A 26,132-nucleotide genomic window follows, 5' to 3' on the forward strand; every position below is an offset into this window, starting at 1 on the left:
TGCCATCCTTCCTTCTATTTCTATGAATACACTCTAAAATATGAATACTATTCCTGGAGTTTACAGCTTTATCCCTAGTGTGATTCCTAATCATTCAAACCAAATCATTCTTCCTCAGACTTCAGCTCAGGAGCCTTTTTTTCTGGGCTTCCTTCTTTTCCCAAATTTTAATAAACCACTTTATTCTCACTCACTGATATTTGTTTACAGACTGATTTTTATTCATTGGAAATCTGCCATCCTTAAAGGCAGAAAGACTCTGATATATCAAGTGGATCATCTTTTTATATTTGAGAAAAACGAGTCTCAGAGAAAAGTAGCTTGCTTCAAGTAACTTGAGAACTTGGTGACGGTGATGAAATTTGAATGCAGTTCTTTAGACTCTTAACGGCCACTTTTTCACAGGTCCACTCAATCTTTTCCGACATTCCCCCATTAGCAATGCACAGACACACAGCAAAGCCACATAAAACTTTATTTAGCACACCTGGCAGTGTCCATCCTATTATAAGCACACAAAAGGGATGCTTTAGTATACACTTCTCCAAGTGACCTGAAAGCTTAATTTTTTTTGGGGGGGGGGCGGGGGGGGTCCCGCCAAAAAAGGGCGTCGGGAGCGAGATGGTTAATTAATTACCTTCTCTCTACAAAGCGGTTGCAGGTTTCCACTGCACAGAACTTCTTCACAGGGCATCAAAGCCCTTCTCAATTGGGGACCAACTTTAGTTTCAACCACATTATTCCTGCCTTCTCTCTACTGTGGGCTCATTCCTCCAGCCACTACCCTAATATGTATGCAAAGCTGCCTAAACCTGGCAGTTTCTGTCCTCCTCCCACGACCTGAAATGCTGTCCCCAGAGATCCTCTCCCAAATTCCGGGTCAGCTCCCACAACTCGGCTCTAACGTCACAACCCTAACTCGGCTCCTCCAAGCCTTCCCAAAACTGAACTTGTCACAAGATGAGTTTACCTACTGACACGCCGGGGAGCGTGGGACGAACTGGCCGAAAGGACCTCTACTACGAGGTGCTCCTCAACTGATTCACTGTCGAGAAGCCAGCCCGAAGCGCGCTCAGCCTGTGGCCGGCCTCGACCTCCTCCCCGCGGAGAGGAAGGAGGGTGTTCAGAAGGGCGGGAGGCACCCGCTGAGGGTACCCGAGTCTACCGCGAGACTTGTCCGAAGGCGACCGCCCGTGCCCAGCCACCGAACTGAGGTTCCCCACACCTTACCTCCCTCCACAGCAGCGGCGGCAAGTCCGCTTTACGGCACTCACGGCAACGGCTGCAAAAGAGGCCGTCAAGCGCGGAGCCGCACTAACTGGGTCGGGTGGTGTCGGACTGACGGCGTGGTCACTCTGCACACTGCCTTGCCTCGTTCACAGTCCCTGCTGCTCTGTCACCGCCCGAGGTTTACGGTGACTTTAGGATCTAGCCACAACTCTAACACACTGTGGCAACCTAAGATTTTAGGAAAATCTGAGGGGACGATGACCTAAAGATGCATCAGCCGAGTTGTGTCCCCAAAGCGTTTGAGTTCGCCAAAAAAGATATAGTAATACTCATCAATAGATGCTAAAAATTAAGGTAAAAGGTTGATGGGAACTATAATTGATGGGTTAGGCTGGCACCATTGGCACCCACTATGACACCCAGACATTAGGTGCTTCTTGATGTCTTGTGAGAAGGTAGCTAATACCTTCTATGAAGAATTCTTGCCCCCAAACTGAAACTGTATTTAATTAAAACTCTACATCTATCAGTATGGAGAAGTGATCCACTAAAATAACAATGTGAGACATTCTATATTAGCAATTTCCTAGTTTCTTTGTCATTTAAAAAGTTGAAAAAATTAGAAAGGGGAGAGGGACCTACTACAAAATCAGAAACTTAACCAAATATTATGTGTGGACTTTATCTGGACCCTGATATAATAAGCTAACCATAAAAAGATATTTGGGTAATAATGAAAGTTTTAGTATGGATTAAGCCAATAAGTAGTAGTTTAAAAAATTACTGTTAATTTTTCTAAAAATTTAATGGAATGTGGGTTCATTTAAAAAGCCATCATGGATGTGTACTGCAATACTTATCGGTGAGATTTTTTTAAAAATGTAAACATGGCAAGTGGAAATTATAATTGAGTAACTAGGAAAGGGGGAAAGTGTCAGGGCTTTAGAAGTAAGTACTTTTCAAGTACATAGCAAATCTTGTTCTGTAACAACCTAAAAAAAAAAAAAAAAAAAAAAAAGCAGTTTAAAGGAGATGATTACCCTATCCAATTTTCTGATTTGAGCTAATTTTTTTTTGAAGTATGGATAAACTGAAGTTTCTGGTTTTTATTACATAAACCACAGGCTAATGTGTCATCTATAATTCTTATTTATTTATTTATTTATTTAGGTTTGTTTGTGTTGTAAAGTGGACCTTCTGGTACAAGATACAAGTGAAGGAACTTGAATTCAGAGTCCTGGAAAAAAATTGTGGGGCTGGGTGTGCAATCCTCCGTTATTATTTATAATTATCTTGGGTGCAACTAACTTGTTGGAAACTTTAGTTCTTCATCTCTATAAAGTTTTCCCTATTTTCTTTTAAAATTTTTTTTTCTGTAGTAGTGTATGGACAGCGTACCTTTGTTTATGCTTATGAGGTGCTAAAGATTGAACCCAGTGCCTCACACATGCTAGGCAAGCGCTCTACCACTGAGCTACAGCCCCATCTCTTTCCCCATTTTCTTATAACTTCATATTGTTTGCATTGGTTTATATACTATGTAAATTATAACAATGTCTGCCACTGTCAAACAGACCTGGGGACAAACACCAGTACTTCTTAAGTATACTAGAAAATCAGCTATGAGCCTACAGCTCACCATGTCAGTCAGTATGCTTTAATATCTGGTTAGCCAATGTAATTACAAGAGGGGCACAAGGGTGGATAACAGCTGCCTCCATTACAAGCAAACATCCATGTTTAAAAATTCACTCAGGTACGTGTGTACATATACATCTTGACACATTTCTAACATTTGTGGGATCTAGGGCAAAAATACAAATGGAGGCCAAGCCTCATGTTTGTCTCTTATGAAGCTGGAGCTAACCATCAAATGTTATTTCCATCTACCTTAATATATTGATATCTCAAGGAACAGAAATCCATTTTCAAATATAGAATTCTCAGATTCTTCAGATATATGCTTAAGAATTACAACATGAATATTAGATTGACCTTGGACATACATGGGCATCCCAGTCTGCACAGCCTAAATCCATTCACTTTTCCTACAAACTGCCATTCACTGGGATGTTATGGTTGGATAACATAACATGTTATGGTTTAGTATCACACAAAAGCTCAAAGTGTGAGACAATGCAAGAAGGTTCAGAGGAGAAATGATTGGGTTGTGAGTCTTAATCCCTAATAGGGATTAACTGAGTAGTCAGTGAAGTGCTAGGGTGTGGCTGAAGGAGGTGGGAATTGGGGCATGCCTTTCGGTATATATTTGTATGGGTGAGTGAAGTCTCTCTGCTTCCTGATCACCACACTTGAGTTTTTGCCACTCTTCTGCCATGATGTTCAGCCTCACCTCGATCCCTGAGGAATGGAGCCAGCCTTCTATGGATTAAGACCTCTAAAATTGTAAGCCCCCAAATAAACCTTTCCTCCTTTATAGTTGTTCTGGTCGGTTCCTTTAGTCATTGCAGTGAAAAAGCTAAAACAGGATATATTCACCTGTAGTATATACCTGTAGTACAATCTTTTGACAGGATGGACTTCGGGAAGAGACCTATACATGTCCTAGAGGACAGCTTCAGGCTGATCAGGCAAGGAATTCTGAGGTGCTGGCTATGTAGAGCATAGTCTAGAAGTGGGTAGAGCAACATGGATTCCAAGGAGTCACAATCCCTTGGCTCCTTCAATTTTTTATTCCATGGAGAGTCATAGCAACAGTGTGGCAATCAGGCCATGATCCATCTCCTCTGACTTAAGTCTGAATTCATGCACACACTCATGGTATCATATGATGGATAAATCATTTGTTTCGTAATATGAGTAACTTTCCATTAATAGTACATCTGAAGCTGGGGTTGTGGCTAGGTGGTAGAGTGCTCGCCTCGCATGTGTGCAGCCCTGGGTTCGCTCCTCAGCACCACATAAAAATAAATAAAGTGAAGGTATTGTGTTCAATTACAACTAAAAAATTAATATTTTTAAAAAATAGTACATCTGGTATATGGAAGCACCATAATCAGTGCCTGCTGTGTTGACCTTTTTAAGTAGGCATAAATGCACCACTAGTATGCAATATAAATGCAAAATAGGAATAAGGGAAAACTGGGACAGAAAAATCCAAGTTTCCCAAGCTCTTATCCAGATATCCTAGCCAAGTGCAGCAGATTGGTCTACCAAGAAAAAGGCTCCAGTTGAGGAAGCCAACTCTCATAATGGTCTACATATTATAACGTTATTGGAGGGTGGTGTACAGAATATGTCTTTGACTTTTTAAAAATACTCTCTTTTCCAACAATCACATTGTAAGCACACATTGATGAAAATCAAGCATTGAAGCAAAAGAAAGAGAAAAATGTTTAATTTTTAGATGAGATATTCCAGGTGCTTTTGTAAAAACTTAACTAGGATATTCTATACAGAACATACTATTACTTAAACATACAAGTTACTACACTTGAAATACTCTATTTTAAAGTTAACCATTTTAAAGGCTTTATGTTGTTTCTAAGGAAAATGAGGCAATATGTTCATTAACTCAGTGTTGCAGAACTGAGCATATATGTGGTTTATTAATGGTCTTCATCCATAACTTAAAGGTTAAACCTGAGGAATTAGAATTTTTATTACTGCATAGTGAAACCATGTCCAGATAATAAGACATACCAAATTTGTAGATTAAGATAACTTGTAAAACATCTCCATTAATAAATCTAATTTAAAGCAAAACAAGTATGTGAGATAATAAATAATATTTAGGTTTACTAACAAGGTTTTGAAATGCATCTTGTTTTTTAAAAAGGACAATGCAACACCGTTGTCAAATATTCACTTAGCACACAAACTGCTGAACAATTTAGTTGTTTGGAAAAAAAGTTATTCAGGCCAAATTCACTCTTTGTACATGGCACTAAGTAGTCTTAAGCTGAAAGTTCAAATTCCTATATGGAAAAGTAGCATCTTGCTTAAAAACTGTTTCTTTATGCTACTCTTCTACACTGATACACTAATGCCATGGAAGAACTTTTACTACTCTAGAAAGTCTTAAAATAGATAAGAAAATATTAAAAGGCCACAAGTCATGCACAAACTAAATTAATATTATATGACATCTTGATAAAAGGTTTTATTTTAAAAATCACATTTAAAATCACTGATGATACCACTTTAAGAACATGCTTTATCAAAGTAAATGGCATTTAGAAGTATCCGAACACTTAAATCCATTAACTAAAAATAATAGCTTACATTTACATAGCACTTTGCTGTTGTTGAAGCAATTTCACATACTCCATCCATTTATTCCTCACAACAGCCCTGTGAGGTAGGCTGAACAAGTTACAATTATTTTAACCCACTGTCTCCTCCTATGTATAGGACACCTATAAAAACTTAAATTGAGCAATATTATAGGTTTTTATAGGTGTCTTATATTTGGGAAATTGAGACATAATGAGTTAAGTAAGGCAACAGAGGCCCAAAGGTGATGAATGATTTACACAATTGTCACAGACCTAGTATATGATTAAAGCTAAGGTGATAAATTTTGAATACTTTTGAAAAAGATGCCAAAATCATCTTAATATCACATACAGGTATTTTAAAGACTAGTGGTTTTTAATAAAAATTATATTACTCTAAAACTTTAGCTATTATGTATCTTATGGTATGAATTAGTTATAAATTTGATTTTAAAGAGTCTCCCCCCTTAAATTAGGTGAATTAGACTCCGTGCTTTGGTACCTTAGAGATATCAGAAATGTTTTATACATGTTTTTAAAAGATGGATTCTCATTGTTATGTGCTCTCCAAAAAGTTCCAATATTAATAAAATGGCTTTTGCCAATCACTTACAATTTGACTTATTTTAAATTAGTCCAAACTTAATAAGTGCCAAGCCAAAGCAAACACATTCACCTACCTTCTGCCCTACATTACTGTGAAATCCTCTACACATCCATTCCTAAGGACTAACATATTGACTGGGTACTATTAAGAAAACATATCACCTTAAACAAATATAACTTATGAATCAAAAGTCAGTACCCTATACTGACCCCGAAATAACAAATACTTTCAGCTTAATAATTGGGTAGTCCAAGGAGAAAAGTACTGTGGCAATTTCTGGTATCTGTTTATTAAGCCAATACTAACCTTTATATGACATGTCCAACACTAATTAAAAATGTTTATGTAGGTTAATCATATATTCCAGGTAACAGTGTGCTATCATATGTGACATTAAAAATCACACATAATTGCAGAAATGTAAATACTGTAAAAAAAAAAACACTAAAACTACTATGAACATGAGGTAATCTTGCTATGATGGCTAAGAAAACATGATCTCTCATAATACTCCAGTGCTGGCATTATGAAATGTATGTTTTGGTTAAAAATAACAAATAATTTTATGGTTACCTGTATACAGAGTGACCATACACTTCTCTGAAAGACTATATCTAGTAAAAATAAACTCAAGAAATAAGCTTTGCTGAACCTATGTTATGTGATTACATAAAAGTGAACCATATTATATGCAGTTAATTTGAGCTTTTTAAAAACTAACAAATTTACTTTTTAATACTTCTGACTTTTTAACATTATTTTTAAAATGCAGTCTCAGCATATTAAAAAGAAGCAAAACTAGCTGCACAATATATTGAATGAACTAGTTTTGAAAATGTGAATGCAAAGTAATAAAATTTTGACTTCCATATAACAGACACTCAAATATTTGTTTTATGAATTAGCCTATCACTGAACACAGATCTAATAAATACATTCTTTAAGAGATTATGATGATTTGAAAATTGCCAAATTTTTAAACCCCAGAATCACATATTTCATAATAAGATGTTATACTTTCTTTTAAAACTCTTTGAGGAATAATCATTTTAACATATATCTTTTTCCAAAATTGTTTTTAAAAGAAACAATAATATACAAATAACAATAATTTTATGGAAACATAAAAAACCTAATTAATTAAGTCATGAAACAATATCTTAGCCTAATTAAAAGATTTTATCACAGATATTTACTTTTATTATTTATACCACACCAAGGATCACAGTTCAAATTATACATGATATTGTTCATGCTTTAATTTCATAAATGAGAAAATAAATGCAAGTTAATATGTCACTTTATATAACACGGAATGATTACTATTTGCAGAACAGGGTAAGCTGTATAGCAGTAGTTAATGGTTTGTCAAATGGTACAGATGCCAATAATTAAACCCATGTACAGACAAGACATGCCCCTAATACTGTAAATTTATTCACCTATACCTGGAACATTCAAATAATTACTGTATATTAAATTTCTATGTGCATTATTATTAAATGCTTGGTATATACATATTTACCAAAGTTAAAGATGTATGTGACATGGTAAGCTGCAAGTGTCAAAATGAATTGTAGAAAATTTCCTTTTCTAAAGTGCTTAAGGCAGCTCCTTCATTTCTATATCCAGTTTAATACAACTGGCTTGGAATTCAACTGGTAAGAGGGAAATGCAATACTAATGCATATTTTTATAAAACATAATTTTTGCACCCACGATAGTCAACTTCTCATGCATTTCTTTTATAGAAAGCAGTCATGTTTGACCTGTCAAAACAAAAGGTAAATAAAGCAATAAAGGATATTTAAAAGTGTTTAGCAACTTTCCATAATGAATTGAGCAAGAGAGCTCATTATAACTCAAAAATCAATGAAAATGTTAAATATTATCAAGTTAATAGTTACCTTATTTGAGATTATTTAAATAGGCACTATATTCAATTATTTTTTAGTTTAAAAATGAGGATGACAGACTTTTTCGATCAACTTAAAATTGTTAAACTAAAACACTTCACATTTTGCTCTTAGAGACCCTGAAGAAGAAGCAGAGAGGGAGCCTTCAGATTCTAATTTTGATGTAATGATGATATAATTTAATATCAAGTATTACATGTGATGTGAGCTTGGACTCCAGATTTACTGAATTTATTACTACAAAGCTGCTAGAAATTAATTCTCGGTGAAATTAGAACATTTTCCAAATGAGTGTTAGAAAACTTTATATGCAAATTCCAAATGATGGCAGAACACACAAAAAAATTGTATGCACTCTTTCAGCCCAATTAATATTTCATTTTTCCCATGCCCTTGCAACAGAAGGCTCTCACAACTGTAATATGTCTGGCTTAAATATCAGTTGACACTGCATGAGGCATGAAGAAAGAGCATGCTTAGAGGAAAAAGGCACTGAATTAATGAGAAGACAATTATATAATACATAATAGTAAAAAAATTCTATACAAGAACATCTGGTTTTTTTGTTTTGTATTTGCTAAAATATACTGTGTACAGCTTTTCACACAAAGCCACTCCACTAAATTACTGCTTTGGAGTGTGAAAGGGAATAAATTCCTGTTTCCTTGGGTCTTGCAATAGCCCTTCTATAGGGAATAGAACTTCCAAAAATTTCTTTCCAAATACAACAAACAAAAACCAAAATTATACTTGGAGACTCAAGACTATCTATTGACATACTTTATTCCCTTAACTGCCTTACAGTCTTTAAAATTACCAACCTATTATTAGATAATAGTGTGGATATCTGTCCTCTAGAAAAGAAAATAATACCCCAGGTCAAATGTAAGTCCTCATTTAGATCTGTTTTTATCAATGAAACAAAACATCATATCAATAAGCAGTAAATTTTAAGAGGGCAGGCCTTTTTATAGAAAACAACTCAAATGTAAGCAACAAAGGTACTTCTGGAAGAAGGCTGTCATATTACAAGATATTTAAAATAAGAATGAAAGAATAAAAGAAATTAAAAACTAAGTAAAATATAAATTTTAATTTCTTTAAAATGCTCAAGGAAATCTTAAATACTGTAATTATAACTTTTAGTTTAGCTCAAAGGACTTGAGTAACAAACTTTGATCAATTTTTTAAGAATAGATTTGTTCTGTTCAATACCACTCATTGTTTAAATTTAAATATACCACTCCCAAGGCTGGGAAACATGACTATGTTGATTTTTAGAAGAATAATATCCCTTTAAAAAGCATATGACTTTAGCAAAAAGGATAAGGGGGTAAAAACCCCCAAAACCTCTGAATGACTGGTTGAAAAACACACCAATTAAGTCAGAGATATGTAGATTTTTTTCCAGTTGTTTCAACCTTTCCTACATCTTATTAAAAAGAATAAATAATTACTAAAGAATACTTTTAGGTACATCCCTTTGCAACCTATCCTTTTTAGATTAAAGCTGAGTATTGGGTGGTTTTCTACCCTTAACCATGTTAAAAAAAATTTCATTCCTATTAATGTTAAAAAAATCAGCATAATTATAATCAGTGCCAAATATGAGTGGGGAATTTTATCAAAGATAACTACTAAAGGTAGGGTTAAACTAGACAACAATACCAGAAAACATAAGGGTTTTAAAAATCTTGCTGAACATTCAAAGTGATGGAATGCAAAGTAGTTAGAACAAACCCTTTGCCATTGTGTTACTATAGTAGATACAAAACGGAAATCTGGGTGATTTTAAGTTTTTTAAATTCTTCATATCCATTCTGTATTTGGAGTTATAACTACAAGAGAAATACCAATATATTCTGGAAAGTAGAAGATGAGATAAAAACCAGTCAGTAAATAGGTTAATTTAGCAAAACTCAACTTATTTATAAAAGGGGGAAATAAATCATTGTAAGAAAAAAAAAACCCTTCTATTGTCCCCAATCAATGATTTCAATTTTTAGAAAACCTTGGTGGGGCTGGGGCTATGTAATTTTAAAGATTTAGTGTATACTAAATAACAGGTAGTGATGAGATAGGAAAAAAGAAAGTCAAGAAAGAAAAGCAAATTTTTAAAGCCTTTCACCTCAGGCCCTAGGATTACCAAATGTAATGAAAAATTTTAAAAGAGCAAAAGTAATTTAAGAAACACAAAAATGAGTTTCTATATAAATATTTAAACACTGCCTTCTTTCCCATTTACTCTTCAAAACATCAGTTTCTTGCTCCAGAACTGCTTGCTTCTATGATATTGCACAGTAGATTCCTGTAAATGCTTCATACTAGATGCTTAAGCTAAGAGATTCCAGGCCTTAAAGCAGAACATAGCAAACCTGAATTCCACCACTCACAAATTTCTGTGACAGGTAACTGCACAGAAAAGGCCACCCAGTCAAGAGGGAGGGTAAACATTCTGCGTAGGCGTTACTGAGTAACATTGTTCAGGCTGCTGGCTGAACCAGTCATTCCATTTTCACTTTTCTGAAGTGTTCTCACAGCACTTGGAACCTGCATCCCAGTACTCAAAGAAAGTCCACCACACCAAACCTAAGACAAAAACAAATCTCAGTCAGATTTCAACTCAAATCAGAAATTCAATGATTCTTAAATTTCTATTTGAAAGGCAAAATGCCATGTATATGAAAACTGACAAATCCCGAATTGATAACCTTCATATTTGAGCTGAGGGGAAGTAGAGAGGCTCAGTATTCTTTTAAAGCTGCAAAGGCCAAAAGGAAGTCTTTGTGGTAGCTGAAGCCAACAAAGCTGAACCCAAGAGTGGAAACTCAGGGCTGCAGAAATTGAGAAACTGAACTGGATCAATCTGTGCAAAAGAAACTGGCTATCATTACTGATGTTAACCTTCACAACCAAGGGAAGTGTACAAAGAACCAACTTCCCTATGCAATCATTGCTTTTGGTTTTGATGTTACCATAGAAATCTAATAACCCTGTGTCGACAGAATAAAAACCATTTGATTTCTTCCCTGTGTTTTTAACAATAAGAACTTGAATAATTTTTTGAGAAGGACTTCTAAGAAAACAGCAAATGACAACATCCATATGCACTTGCCATGTTCTATTAATTATGACAAATATGAATGAATTTATGAAAGATATAACTGCTTTGCATGTGAAAAAATACTGATTTGATAAAGTAAAAAAGATCTGAAAAAGTCAAGATGCTTAAAATATGAACATATGGACCATCTAAATTATCATCAGTTTGTGCAAGGAAAATTCAAGTTCTTTATGTATACTCATTCTCAACTATATCCTGTATCATTCAGTATTTACTACATAGCGAATTTAACCAAAGAATCTACTGCTCTGTTAAATTTATAACTAATACAATTAACATTCTAAATTTTTAAAACTAGCAGGCTCAGTAATGATAAACTCCCAAAACACAAATAAATCCTCAAATTATAAAATTTATAGGTTACTTTTTAAAAGTTATTTAATTGACTTAGAAAAATATTTAATCAAAATAGCACAAAGGTGATAATGAGAAATTTTAAGTCTTTTTCAACAAATGGCACTAGAAGAACTGGATATCAATATACAGAAAACATGAAACTCCAACTATACTATACAAAAGCTAACTAAAAATGGATCATAGACCTAAAAATAGAACCTAAAACTGTAAAACTTTAGGAAGAACACAAGAGAAAATCTTTGTGACCTGTATGCCATGCATATGTACAGGCATGTATAGGCAAAGCATTATCCACAAATGGGAAAAAATTGGATAAATTGGACTTCATCTGAAAATAAAAAACTTCACTTTGGAAATATCTATAAAATGAAAAGTCAAGCTATAAACTGGGAGGTAATATCTGCAAAAGCTTTTGCATTTATACCCAAAATTTATAAAGAACTCTTAAAACAATAAGAAAACAAATTAAGGGGCTGGGGATGTGGCTCAAGCGGTAGTGCGCTCGCCTGGCATGCATTGCAGCCCGGGTTCGATCCTCAGCACCACATACAAACAAAGATGTTGTGTCCGCCGAGAACTAAAATAAACATTAAAAAAAAAATTCTCTCTTATGTAGACTCTTAAAAAAAAAAAGAAATAAAACAAATTAATATCCCAAAAAAGTGAGTAGAGAATTGTAACACATACTTCACCAGAGAAATTATGCAAGTGGAAAATAAGTGCATGAAAAGATATGCTCAACATCGTTTGTCAGTAGGAAAATGCAAATAACAACAGGATAAAAACCCCACTATATATGGCTTATGGACAGTAAGAAAATGGCTTATGGACAGTAAGAAAAATTTGACAATACCAAATGATACAAGGATATGAGAAACTTAAACATGGTTGTTGTAATGCAAAAATGGTACAGCCACTGTGGCAAACATTTTGGTAGCTTTTTACAAAGCTTTTAAGGGAAAAGAATTTTTATTGGTTCTTTTTATTATATGTAACATTAAGATTCATTTTGAAATAATTATAAAAGAACATAATTTGCTCTAATTTAGTCCCCAGTACTTGCCCTTTCCTTCTTCTCTTTCCTCCCTATGTTCCTTCCCTCTATTCTCCTGATCTATTAGTTTTTTTTATTAATGTCATGGTTAAGCATGATGGTGAGATTGTATATTCATATATGTACATAGGAAAGTTAGATCAGATTCATTCCACTGTTCTTTCCTTATCCTGTCCCTCTTCCCTGCCCCTCAATCCCCTTAATATAGTCCACTAATCTTTCTTCAATTCTGATGGAATTCCCTCACCTTTTCTCTCCCCCACTCCCCCTCCCTTATTCTGGACTGGCTTCTGAATATGAGAGAAAACATTTTACCTTTGACTCTGAGGGACTGGCTTATTTCACTTAGCATTATAGTCTCCAATTCCATCCATTTACCAGCAAATGTCATAATTTCATTCTTTTTTGTAGCTTAGTAATACTCCATTGTGTGTGTGTGTGTGTATTTTTTTTTCTTTATCCATTCATTTGTTGGAAGGGGAACCTCAGTTGGCTTAATAACTTAGCTGTTGGAATTATACTGCTATAAACATTGATGTGGCTACATTCCTATAATATGTTGATCTTTTGGATACGTACCGAGAAGTGAGAGTGGTTGCAATAATTTGGAATCACACCAACAATGAGAGTATACTCCCCCCCCCAATCCTCACCAACATTTATTATTAACTGCCATTAGGAAATATCAATGTAGTTTTGATTTGCATTGCCCTATTGCTAGAGATGTTGAACATTTTTTCTTATATTTATGACCATTTGTATTTCTTCTGAGAAGTGTCCATTTAGTTCTTTTGCCTATTTATTGTGTTGTTTTTCCTAATGTTGTTTTCTGAGTTCTTTATATATATTCTGAATATTAGCGTCCTACCTGAGGAGCAGGTAGCAAAGACCTTCTCCCATTCTCAATGCCCTCTCCATACTCTTGTTTCCTTTGCCATGCAAAATTTTTTTTTCTTTTTTCTACACCAGGGATTGAGCTCAGGGGCATTCAACCACTGAGCCACATCCCCAGCCCGATTTTGTATTTACTTAGAGACAGAGTCTCACTGAGTTGCTTAGTGTCTCACTTCTGCTAAGGCTGGCTTCGAACTCACAATCCTCCTGCCTCCCTAGTTGCTGGGATTACAGGCATGTGTCACCATGCCCGGCCAAAAGCTTTTTAATTTGATGCCATCTCACTTATTGGTCTTTATTGGTATTATTTATTGGACCTTAGTAGTCTCATGAAGGAAGCTAGTTCCTGTGCCAACATGTTCAAGCATTGGGCCTACATTTTTTTCTAGTAGTTACAGAATTTTTGTCTAATTCCTAGGTCTTTGATCCACTTTGAGTTGATTTGTGTAGGGTGAGAGGGGTCAAGTTTCATTCTTCTACATGTGGATTTCCAGTTTTCGCAGCACTGTTTATTAAAAACTGTACCTTATCTCCAACATGTTTCTGGCATCTTTGTCTACCATCAGATAACTGTATTTATGTGGGTTTGTCTCTGTTTTTCTATTCATTTCCATTGGTCTTCATGTCTGTTTTGGTGCCAGTACCAGGCTGTTTCTGTTACTATAGCTCTATAGTATATTGATGTCCAGTATCATGATGCCTGCAGTACCTCCATCACCGTTCTTTTTTGCTCAGGATTACTTTAGCTATTCTGGGTTTATTTTTCCAAATGAATTTTAGAACTGCTTTTTCTAGTTCTGTGCAGAATGTCATTGGTATTTTGATGGAGATTGCATTGGATCTGTATAATGCTTTTGGTAGTATGGCCATTTTGACAATATTAATTCTGCATATCTAAGAACATGAGAGGCCTTTCCATCCTCTAAGTCTTCTTGAATTTCTTTCTTCAGTGTTCTAGTTTTTATTGTAGAGGTCCTTCACATCCTTCATTAGGTTAATTCCCAAGTATTTTATTTTACTTTTTTTTAAAGGTTATTGTGAATGAGAGCAGTTTTCCTAATTTCTTTTTCAGCAGATTCGTGTAGAGTATAAGAAAGTGATTGATTTATGTATCCTGCTACTTTACTAAATGTGTTTATCAGCTCTAGAAATCTTCTGGTAGAGTTTTTTGGGTCTAATAAGTAGAGGATCATGTCATTAGTAAACAGGGGTAATTTGAGCTTTTTTTTTTTTTTCTATTAGTATTCCTTTAATTTCCTTCTCTTGCCTGATTTCTTTGGCTATAGTTTCAAGAACTATGTTGAATAGGAGTGGTGAGAGTGGGCATCTTTGTCTTGTTCCTGTTTTCAGTGAAAATGCTTTCAGTTTTTCTTCATTCAGTATAATGCTGGCCTTGGGTTTGTCATATATAGCTATTACAATGTTGAGATAAGTTCCTTCTATCCTTAGCTTCTCTAGTGTTTTAAACAGGAATGGGTGTGACTTTGTCAAATACATTTTCTTCATCTATTGAGATAACCATGCGGTTCTTGTCCTTAATTCTACTTAATGTGGTGAATTACATTTATTGATTTGCATATGTTGAACCAACCTTGCACACCTGGGATGAAAACCACTTGATCATGGTGCAGTATCTATTAAATGTGTTTTTCTATGTGTTTTACCAATATTTTATTAATAATTTTTGCATCTATAAACATACAGTTACAATGTAATTCAGGAACCCTACCATATATTCTTAGATATATGCCCAAGAGAAATGAAACTGTGTGTTCACACAAAAACCTCACATGAATGTTTACTGCAGGTTTATTCATAATTGCCCCAAACTGGAAAAAACTTAAATGTCCTTCCACTGGTGAATGAATGAATGAATAAACTGTGGTGTATACATATATGAAAACCCGCTTAGCAATTAAAAAAAAAAACTAACAAACACAACAACATGGATGAGTTTCAAATGCATTATGCTACATAAACAAAAGATTATATACCTTACAATTCCATTTATATGACTTTGTGGAAACAGCAAAACTACAGGGACTAAAAATGGTTTACGTATTACTAGGGCTGGATGTAATGGGAGGCGTCCACTACAAAGGAATATAAAGAAATTTTCTATAGTGCTGAAATGTTTTATATCTTGATCATGATGGTGGTTTTGTTTTTGCATTTGTCAAAACCCACAGAATTATATAGTACTATAAATTATAGCTCATAAACCTGGCTTTAAAAATTAATCTTATAAATGAAAATATTAATACTCATTTACTTAATAAACAAAAGACTTAAAAGAAGAAAAAAACAAGTTTAAAATAATTTCCTAAAGCATCTTATGATGCAGATGTGTAATTAGTCTCCTTATATGGAATGAAAATAACAATGAATAAACTCAGTACCTATCTACATGAAATAGATTCATATTACAAGTGAAATATCTTTTATAAAAGTACACCTATGAATTGAAAAAAAAAATCTCTTCTGAGTGCCATATGGTAAACAATTTGTCTCTAATTGGCCAATTTGGAAAAACAGCCAAAAATATCCAATACAGTAGCGATTTGTAGTGAAGTGAAAAAAAAAAAAAGCAATAAAAAAATAACAAAGAGAGAAACAATCCATCTAATATCTTCTAATAATTTTTCCATGCGCAATAACTTTATTCACTATTTACTTCTGATTTCAGTGAAAAACCAGGAGTCTTTGTTAGCATTAAGTTTAATATTTTAGGGTATCTAGAATAAAAAAATACTATTTGTCATGAGATTTAAAGCACTGTGTTTTCAACCCTTATATATCCTAAATACTTCCTCTTCATATTGGGGGATTATATTTAGGGGTAATGAAAGACTACACACAAAAAACATTCCACAGAACCTGTACTTGAATTATATCATCTGATTTATATACAGGGAGTAACCACATTAAGGAAAGTTCTCACCAAAATAATGGTGACCTTACTGGATCCTGGAATTTCCCACAGTAGCCTAACTTTATGGAGAAATGTAAAATGTTAAGGTGTTGGAAGGAGCAACAACATTTGCTTAAAAATAAGGAATTCAAATCCATGTTTCAAAGTGTATGAAATATGAATTTTCTTATATAAATAAGTCTGTAACTGAGTAGATCTGAAATTATATACACATATATACAGTCCCAAATGGAAACCATCCACATATTCAACTAAATTAAAATGGGTAAATTATTATATATTCATATAATGGAAAGCTATATAACTGTGAGAATGAAGGAATTACAACATGGTACATGGATAAATCTCACACATATAATATGGAGTCAGAAAGATATAATTCCACTTATATATAAACAAGTGACAAATGAACTTAAGTATTTAAATTTGCAGTACTGGTTACACTTTGGAGACAAGCCATTAGGGACTGGAAATGGGCACAGGGGCTTCTGAAGTTCTGGTAATGTTCTCTTTCTTATTCTAGGGTCTAGTTACAAAAGCACATACAGCCCTATAACAGTTCACTAAACTACATGCTTATGATTTGTGTACCTTTATTTATCAACATTGACTTCAACAAAATTGTACAGAAAAATTGCATATTTCAGAGAGTGGAATGGATAAAGGGAGATGAATATGAAAAAAAATAGGATGTTTGCTTCCCAAATAATAAAGATTATTCTTCTGAAAGTTGTCAAACCAAATAAAATATAAATTAGGTACTAACCATGAAACCAGGCAGTACTGGCTGAGTAAACTTTGTCTTAAAAGAATACAGCAGCTGTTTTGAATTTGCATCATAAAAAGAAAGCTGACCTAAAAGAGGGAAAAAAGCCTTATTTATTATACAAGAAATTATAACTCTAATAAAGTCTAATGTGTAGTCATGCAAAAATCATAACTTAAGGCCCATTTTTGCATTATTTTTTTATTACAAACTCTAAGGATTGAACTTACTTTCACTAGAAAAATCAGTGAACATGCTTAAGAAAATGCCCTAATCCAGTTTTCTTCTTCTTCCCCTTGTTTTTAAGATCTCCATACTGTTTCAACCATAATCTGACACTGTTGTACTTATTCAGCTATAAAATATTTATCATTATTTAACAAAAATTTTCATGAGCCCAGTAAAAAAACAAGGAAGTTTCTTCCTCCTTATTTTCACTCTACCCAAATCCTCTATTTATTTAAGGCTTACTATATTTAAAATACTAACTACTTAAGGCCAGACTCATATTCCAGTCTCTGAAATCGTAGTATATTCATCACTGCTTCAGCTTTGTTAATTTTCAAATCCCCTCACAGTCTGTCTTTCAACAGGATCATGCCTTAAAATAACTCCGTCTGACCTCTTATCTAATCTGATCTGATTTCCTCCTTAGGACTGTTGTTAGTTCATGAAGCCTTTCTTTAATGACTTTTATATTCTTGGTTTGAATCCTAACCCTAAAGATACTTTCTCTCTCTTCCTTTTCCTCCTATTCTGCTTTGAAGCTGCTTTGTCTGTGTAAGAGAGCACTTATGAAATGCTCTCTTAATAAACCAGTTGCTACCAGAGAGTAAGAAAAAGTAACTACCATTTATGTATATTGTTAAAGTACTTGGTGCTTTATATATATGATTATCTCAAAACATGAAGTAAACTACGTGATTGCAAAGTTAGTAACAACAGTGCAATAATGTTCAAGCATATTATTCTGTGTAATCTTCAGTAGTCACTCTGTGCTGCTGCTTCAAATATTTAGTTTCAGCTCTACTTCTGAGTTCAAGAATTTCTAAATGTTTGCTAAATATGTCACATGGTTGTCCTGCTATAGTCTCAGTTTTCCACTGGACTCTCTCTGTTCTTTAACCCATTGACACTACCATCCTCTTTGTCACACTGGCTGGAACCTCAGAGCTGCCTTCCATTCTTCTTTGTCGCTTCCCCCAACCTATATTTAGTTACCAAGTTCTATAAATTTTACACCATCAATTTCATTCTTGATTTCCAACTGCTTGGGTTTTTGTTTTCAATCACTTAACAAATACTTATTAGGACTTCCTGTGTTAAAAGCACTTAGCAGGCAATAACAATTTAATAGTTAACAAAATAAACATGGTCATGCCTTATACTTTAGACTAATTCCTAAAACATGTTATGCTCTTTATTTTTGTAATCTCTTCCATCTTTAATCACTTACTTTCTAATATTTCTAATACAAGATTATCATCATATGACTATATTTTTCTAAAATGCACACAGTCAACCCTCCCCACTATAAAAGACTAGTCTATTAACATTTTTTCAAGGCTCTCAGAATCTGATTACATCCTACATTACAGCTTCCCCCTTTGTACTCTATGCTATTAGCTAAAATTACTTCTCCCTATCATCTATATAGAATAACCATATGGGAAAGGAGAGAGGATGATAGCAAATATTGTCCTGGTAGCTGAACATATATATTTTTTAAAGTGCACCAATAAATTTGTCATTCTGTAGAAAATGGTTTATCTTATTCAAAGGGAATAAGTAAAAAAGAATGTACCAAACTGACATATGTCATCATTAAAAATAAATTGGCCCAAATTAATTTTTTTTCCTTTTTTGAGTGATTAAGTTGACAGCATGGGATTATCTGGACCCAATGTGACTTAAAATGATAAAAATTTTCCATTATTAGTTTAAAGTGACAACTTGGAAAGAAACATTGTAAAACCAATGTTTTAAGAAATGCATTGACATAGTATATCACTTTAGGAGATTATAAGGATTTGAAAAGAAATCGATTTAATGCATTTTAACAAATAAGAATTATTGTGTGAATTACAAAATATAATTCTGTGTTTATTCAGGTGTCAGAATTTAAAAACAACACTTTCACAAATTACAGAGAGGTGAAGTGAGTTCATTTTAGAAAAACCTAATCAAGAGCCTCCCAAGAAACAGGACTTCTAAGACAATAATCTTCAGACTAAAAAGTTATTTGAGCAAAGAAGTGGCAACTCCTGCAGAAATAGTGTAATACAAATTTTATATTGTGTGGAAGATGGACTGGATAATTTCTAAGGTTTATTCCAACTCAAAAAATCTGACTTCACCATTGTTTATACATGGGTAATAGAACAGTAAGGAAGGAATAAAAACAAGAAAAATTTTAGTGTTTAAGACTAAAATTAGCAAAATATTTCAGACTTAGCATACTATAAATGAATGCTTTTATAGAGCTCCAGGCGACATAATATGCCCTTCCAGGCTAACTCTAGTACTGAGATTATGTTTGTGATCAAAACCTAGTTGGCCAAAATGTCCTTACCATGATATTAACAGAAATTCTGTAGAGATGATTACCAATGAAAAGTACTGAAACATCAGTAGTTATGATGAAATGACTTATGAAAAATTAAGTAAACTTACCCCCATCAAAATCACAAAATACACCTATTTTCTCCGGAACAGTAACATCCAAAGCTTTGACTTTATTATTATGTTTTGCTGCAAATGTATTTTGTAGCCAGTTATTGACATGGATACACCAACTAGTGTTTGTCTTTCCCAATTGGTCAAATTTCCCCAAAGTTTTGTATGCTACTCCCACACTGTAGGATTTACAGTCTTTCTGGGCCTTGACCTCCCAATAATGTTGTCCACTTTCAATAGCAGTGTCTCCTACAAAAGATAAGAAAGGTAGACTTGACTCTAATCTCTTTCTCAGGAATTACACAGATTCTTATGTATCATTCATTCCACAAATTTAATTCAAAAAATTAAATTCAATTTCTCTTTGAAAATAATCATGTTAACATGACACTAAATGCAGAGTACTTGCTTAACTTTACTTTTGTGGTTTTTTTTTTTTCCCGAGTACAAAATTCTTCAGAATTTTCTTCCTTACCAAACTCTCAAGGGTTATACATAATTAGGAATCACTAGTAAGTTAAAATAAGAATTTTAAAAGTATCACTAATGAGTAAATTTCAAAAGCCCCCAAGTAATTAAGCTTCAATAGGGATAAACCTCTGCAAAGATTCATTCAATACACAGGAAACTGCTCTAGCTCTGAGGAGTAGAAAATTTATCAGTGTGGCTGTGGTGCCTTTAATTTGAGACTGTGAAGAGTTATTGTTTATCCTACCTAGCACTGTGTATGATTCCCCAGTGAAACGGTCTCTGCTGCCTCTTACTGCTGGTGGCCTGGAACCTACGGATGTCCGTTTGGGGGATGGTGTACCACTTCTATATAAATAGGAAAAAAAAGAAAAACAAGTATTTTATGTTGGAAATGTTTCATAAATTAAAATTACATATTATGGAAATAATGTTTAAAATATTTCTAATTATGTTGCAGAAACAGCATCATTTAATTTTAATTATTATTGAAGAGAACTACCAATTATAAACATTCAAATGTAAGAAGCCATTAATACAAAGCAGGCAGAAAACACTAATGTCATGCAGACTGAGCAAGATTTATACAAAGAACACACAGTTGAAATGAGAAACAATGCCAAAATGAGACAAGATTAACTGAAAGAAAAAAAATCAAGAAAGAAATTGGGTTACAGCTTATATATTTGCAATTAAATTTAAATAAAGCAAAGTCAAGAATATACCACAATGTAAAATTAATATGCACTAATAAAAAAAAAAAGCAATGGAAAGCTAGATTTCTTATAATCATAACTAAGTAATCTTTTTTATTAGCAGTAGGTATTTTTGATCTCGATCTTTTCTTCTTAAAAAGAGAAAAAGCACTTGTACAAATCCATGCACAAGCTTATCAAGTATTATAAAGCATTTCTGCTATTAAAAAATGACCTCTTCTATCAAATGATGGGTTATGGTAAACTAGACAAGATTAGGCTTTTCACTAGCTCTAAAACCTCCAAAAAGATTAAAGCCCGAACATGTTTTTAAAATAATATTTAAATATACCAAATCATTACATTTAAAAAGCAATAATTTTGGGGATAAGATTATGATAAAGTTATTTAGGGGAAATGTATATTCTTACTATTAAAAAGAAAAAATAACACTTTTTCAATATATTTGCATTAGAATTTTTCTTCCTAAGGAGAAATCAACTCAGTAAATTTTAATAAGCTATCAAACAACATTGTAATAAAAATCCCATAAAAATGCAAAATAAGAATAAAGATATGATTTAAAGTCATTTTACACGATTAAGTGACTGCACTATGCATTACTTAAATGTTGTCAATGTTAGCAGATTTATTAAGCAGTTTCAGAGAATTAAACAGTGAATTCAGGACCACTTTGTCTACATTCTAGTAAATGATATTAAGCAGAACTTTATACCTAACAACATTTACATGAGTTGGTTTAATTCTTCCAAAATGGTGTTAAAAGTTCTTTTTGTAAAGATATTTCTTTAAAAAGATACTTAAGTAATTAATTATAAATTCTATTTGAACAGACAGCATGAACTGAGGTGATTAAGGACAGGTAGATTAAATTTTCTCTGAAACTTGTGTTCAGGTAGGCGGTTAGTAGTTGCTTCCTACTGGGAAGGGGGAGAACAAACATTTGATGGGTAGAAGAAATCTAGAAGCGTTTTGGGGACCTTCTCCAAAACAGAGGATACAAATAAATAAAAATGAAGAAAAATTTATACTCATTATTCTGAATAAATACATATTTTAATTTCTTAAAGTTTGATTTAACCAGGTTTTCTAAGTTAATACTTATTATATAATATTAAAAGTCATTACATAGGACACAGGGATTTAGGATAAAGAGAGAAAGTCTTAAAGGAAATGCCCACTAGCCATTGACATGCAGAAAGCACAATTGTCAATCTTGAGCTACATGCCCTTGGCCCATGCCATGTTAAGGAAATGCACAAGCAAAGGGAAACTGGTGCAAAACTGTGTAGCTCCACCCTGCCTCCACCTCTAGTTCAACCCCTAGCACTTGCCCTCTATAAACATGAGTGTCCCACACTATTGGGTTGCTGTCTCTCCCTCTGGAGATAGCCCACATGCTCCCTAGGAATATTCCTTGCTTTACCCCAAGGCATCTCTTTTTTGAGACTGCTCCCATTCTCTATTGAATGTGTTATCTACTTTCCAAAATAAACATTTGTATATGCCTTTGGGGGGGGGTGTCATTAAGTAGTAAGAAAGCAAATTCTATAAACATTCTGTCAATGACATCTTAAGTTGACATTAAGAAAAAAACACTGCATCACAATTTTCTTTCTGATACTTTTCATATAAGCTAATCAGGAATGTTTAAAAACCTTCCCAGCTACTCCAGAGGTTGAGGCAGAAGGATCACAAGTTCAAGGCTAGCAACTTTGTTAGATCCTATCTCAAAAAATAAAAAAGACTGAAGATGTAGCTCAGTGGTAGAGCAACTCTGGATTAAATTACCAATACACTCCCCAACACACACAAAAGACCTTATAAAAGGTCTGTGTATTTTCAAATATTTTATCTTGAACTAAGGGGAAAAGACAACAGTCATTTCCTCTGAATTTTTTTTAATGTAGCATTATTTTTATCTGTTGGGGGACAAAGTATTTTGAAATGGGTAGTTTTCAAACCATGTCCTGAACTATACAGATGCCACAGAGGCTGCTACAGGACTCTGGAAGACACCTGCTCTAGGGCTCCTTCCCTACTTGAACCAGCAATCCTCTTCTCTTTTTAGCTCAGGCTTCTGGAAATATTTCATTTGAAAAAACCACTCTGTTGTATACAAAAAGGGGAAAAAAGTATGAAAACAACTGTTTTTGATATAGCAATAGAAAGACATAAGAAGAGAAGGGGTCAAAAATAAGACTGGCTTAACATGGTTTGTAAATTGTATCAAAAACATTTAAGTCTTCAGACTATCTGTTTAATATGAGTTAAGTATGATTCACCATTATTCTTCAAAAGTTCATTGAAACCAATTATCTAAAATGAAATTCTCCTCTAGGAAAAAATGAGTAGTCATTCAGGATAGCTCACCCAAAATTGCCCAATTCACAAAGTCACCAAAATATTAATTGCACATTAATCTTCCTCCTTCCAAGTTAATTCAACTCTGAATGTTGATAATTATACAAAATAAGTAGTTTTAATAAATCATTTCCTTTTTTGACACCAGGATTGAACCAGGGGTGCTGAACCTCTGAGTCACATTCCCAACCCTTTTTATGTTTTATTTAGAGATAGGGTTTTTCCGCTTAGTTGCTTCAGGCCTTGCTAAATTGTTGAGGCTGGCTTTGAACCTGAGATCCTCCTGCCTCAGCCTCATGAGCCACTGGGATTACAGACATGAGCCACCATGTCTGGTTTAATTAATCTTAATTATAAGTATTTATAGAAAAATAGTTTTGTAACTAGCTCTTCATTATATCTAACTCCACTTCAATCCCCAGTGCTTTTTAGTAGTGGTGGTACTAACCTTACAATTACATCATGACTACAACTGTTTTTCAACTGAGAGATGGAACTAAAAAAAAGTCAAGAAGTTTTGCTGTGGGTAAGAATCAAGTCACAATGAGAGGTTAGAGTAAATGTGTAACTACGGATGAGGAGGAATTAAATAAACCAAACCAGTGGTTCTCAAATTTGGGTATACATCAGAACCACTTGAGGAACTTTTTTTTTTTCCCTTGCTGTGATGGGGATTAAACCCTGGGACTTGCGTATGCTACACAAGCACTCTTACCACTGAGCTATACCTAGCCCACTTGGGGAACTTTTAAAAATGCAAATATCAGGCCTCACCTCAGATTTTGCTGTTCAGTAGGGCTAGGGGCCACTGAAGTTAATAAATACCCCACTTAACAAGGGGCAGAGATGAAAAGGGTGATGTTGAAAATATAGCTATTATACAATCTACTATATTGGGCCCTTGGTACATGGCTGCTATGGGAAATGAGGAAACAGTTGAGTAGCTGATGGAAAGGGAAGTTAACAATTGCCAGGAACCATCTCTCATTTCTGTATCCTCAGTCCACAGTAGGTGTGCAATATCTTGACTAAAATGAATGCAAACTAAGGAAGTGGAATATGTGATATTATTAACTAAGGACTATATAACCTTTCCTGAACCATAGGCCTGAGTTGAAGAAACACAGGGCTTTGGGATTTTGTAATAAATTATCAATCATCAACTGAGAAGGTGCAACAAAATCAGAAGCAACCAGGAAACCTTTTTAAAATACAATGACAGGGCTGGGGCTATAACTCAGTGGCAGAGCACTTGCCTAGCCTGTGTGAGGCACTGAGTTCAATCCTTAAAACCACATAAATAAATAAAATAATTTTTAAAAAATAGGACAGTTTCCCTTCTCAGTTAGTGGGCCCAATTGTCTGCTTAGAAGAAATATGCATTTTGAAAAATATTTCCCAGGTAATTCAGAGTGACAAATAGCAAAGGAAAGTCACAATGTATAAATAAACAAAATTTTTACTTAGCACTGCTTCAAAATGTAAGAGCTCACTTGATAGCCAGAAAAATAATTTTTCAGAAAAAAATTGTGACTTACCAGTAGTAAAGAAACAAAGGGAAGCATGGAGAAAAGAAAAACAGTCGTAACTATTGAGAATGGCAGTTGAGTTTCAGAGAAAAGTTAAAGGGTTACTCTTCCATTGCTGCATTCCAACTCTAAGTACATTTTTGCAAGAGGTACAATAGTTATTAACATCTTAAGTAAAAACATGACCTCCCACCTCGCTTCATAAAGGTTCCTTGGGCCAGATTATTTTACAGTTTCCCAAATGTTCTTTCCGTTATCCAGTTCATCTTGTTCACTATTATAAGATAAACCTAGCTCTGATTCCCCTACTTCAAAATCAACATGTACTTCCATATTATCTACAAATGATTTAGTCCGCCTTCCTACCCTTCTCACCCTAGAGAGTATTACACAACCAAATGTACCAAAGTGTTCTTTAAACTCACTCAGTCTGCTTAAGTGTTTTTCCTCTTGTTGTTCCCCACTCTCACTGCAAATCTGAATACCACAAATTCTCCCTCTTCCCCAAGAAGCAATTTAATACTGTTCCTTTAGTAAAGGTCTTCCAAATCCTCCCTTCTAAATAACTTTTCTTAGCAATCTAGTCCAGGCCAAAATCCTTTCATACTCAATCACAGGCAATTACACAAGCTTTATGTGACAGGACTTGCGGGAGTAGGACAAAGGATAGGGTGGGCTGCCCTTCTTACACCAGACTTGGTGCATAGTTAGTTAGGGCATCATGATTTCTACAGGAAGTTGCAATTTCACCCCTTCCCCACCGGTGAGCTCATGGGTTATTTGCATTCCTAGCCTTGTCACTCTATTCAAAGGCCCCCCATGGGAAGGAAACCCTATACTGAGATTCTTTTTAAATACCTTCAGGAAGACCTCCTTAAGAGCAAGTAAGGCGGTAAGGACCTTTCACTTAGTATGTTTCCATTTTTAACTCTCTTGTCCCTACCTTTTTAGCTCTCGAATCCATAAAGCAGAAGTTTTCTATTTGGGACCTCCTGGCAGTGAGTGAGAAGACCCTCTAACTGTGATCTGGGTTGAGTCATTGGACCTCCAACTAGTGTCATTTGCTGGGAAAAATGGAACCCTGGAGGAACCCACTCATTCCTTCATGACTACTTACTTATCACCATAAATCAGCAAAAGCTTAACTTTCAGTTTGGCTCATTGCCTTAAATGAATACCGCAGTGACAGAGAGCTCTGGACATCTTTCCCCTCTGAACCCTTTTATTCACATTTATCCTTACACATGATGTTTATCTTGCT

At 34.2% G+C, this 26,132-nt stretch overlaps 2 protein-coding genes across 5 annotated transcripts in view; both read right to left on the reverse strand.

The window, feature by feature from the left end:
- Window positions 1-1,274, reverse strand: part of Fktn (fukutin) — a 71,722-nt gene extending 70,448 nt beyond the window's left edge. For 2 of the 4 annotated variants that reach the window (XM_076845724.2, XM_076845727.2), the window contains exon 1: window positions 971-1,224. The gene's annotated coding sequence lies outside the window, so the exon portion shown is untranslated. Of the gene's footprint in view, window positions 1-970 lie in introns of all 4 variants that reach the window. The other 2 variants (XM_076845725.2, XM_076845726.2) reach the window with 2 other exon arrangements.
- A 4,054-nt stretch (window positions 1,275-5,328) lies between these two features.
- Window positions 5,329-26,132, reverse strand: part of Fsd1l (fibronectin type III and SPRY domain containing 1 like) — a 70,020-nt gene continuing 49,216 nt past the window's right edge. Inside the window, exons 11-14 of the mRNA XM_076845728.2 lie at window positions 20,510-20,610; window positions 19,792-20,043; window positions 17,119-17,207; window positions 5,329-10,580 (exon numbers count right to left, since the gene is read on the reverse strand). Of these exons, the coding sequence (XP_076701843.1) occupies window positions 10,458-10,580; window positions 17,119-17,207; window positions 19,792-20,043; window positions 20,510-20,610 (565 nt within the window). The 3' untranslated portion in view covers window positions 5,329-10,457. The remainder of the gene's footprint in view (window positions 10,581-17,118; window positions 17,208-19,791; window positions 20,044-20,509; window positions 20,611-26,132) is intronic.

Source organism: Callospermophilus lateralis, chromosome 2, assembly GCF_048772815.1.
Source record: "Callospermophilus lateralis isolate mCalLat2 chromosome 2, mCalLat2.hap1, whole genome shotgun sequence".
NCBI classification, from domain to species: Eukaryota; Metazoa; Chordata; class Mammalia; order Rodentia; family Sciuridae; genus Callospermophilus; species Callospermophilus lateralis.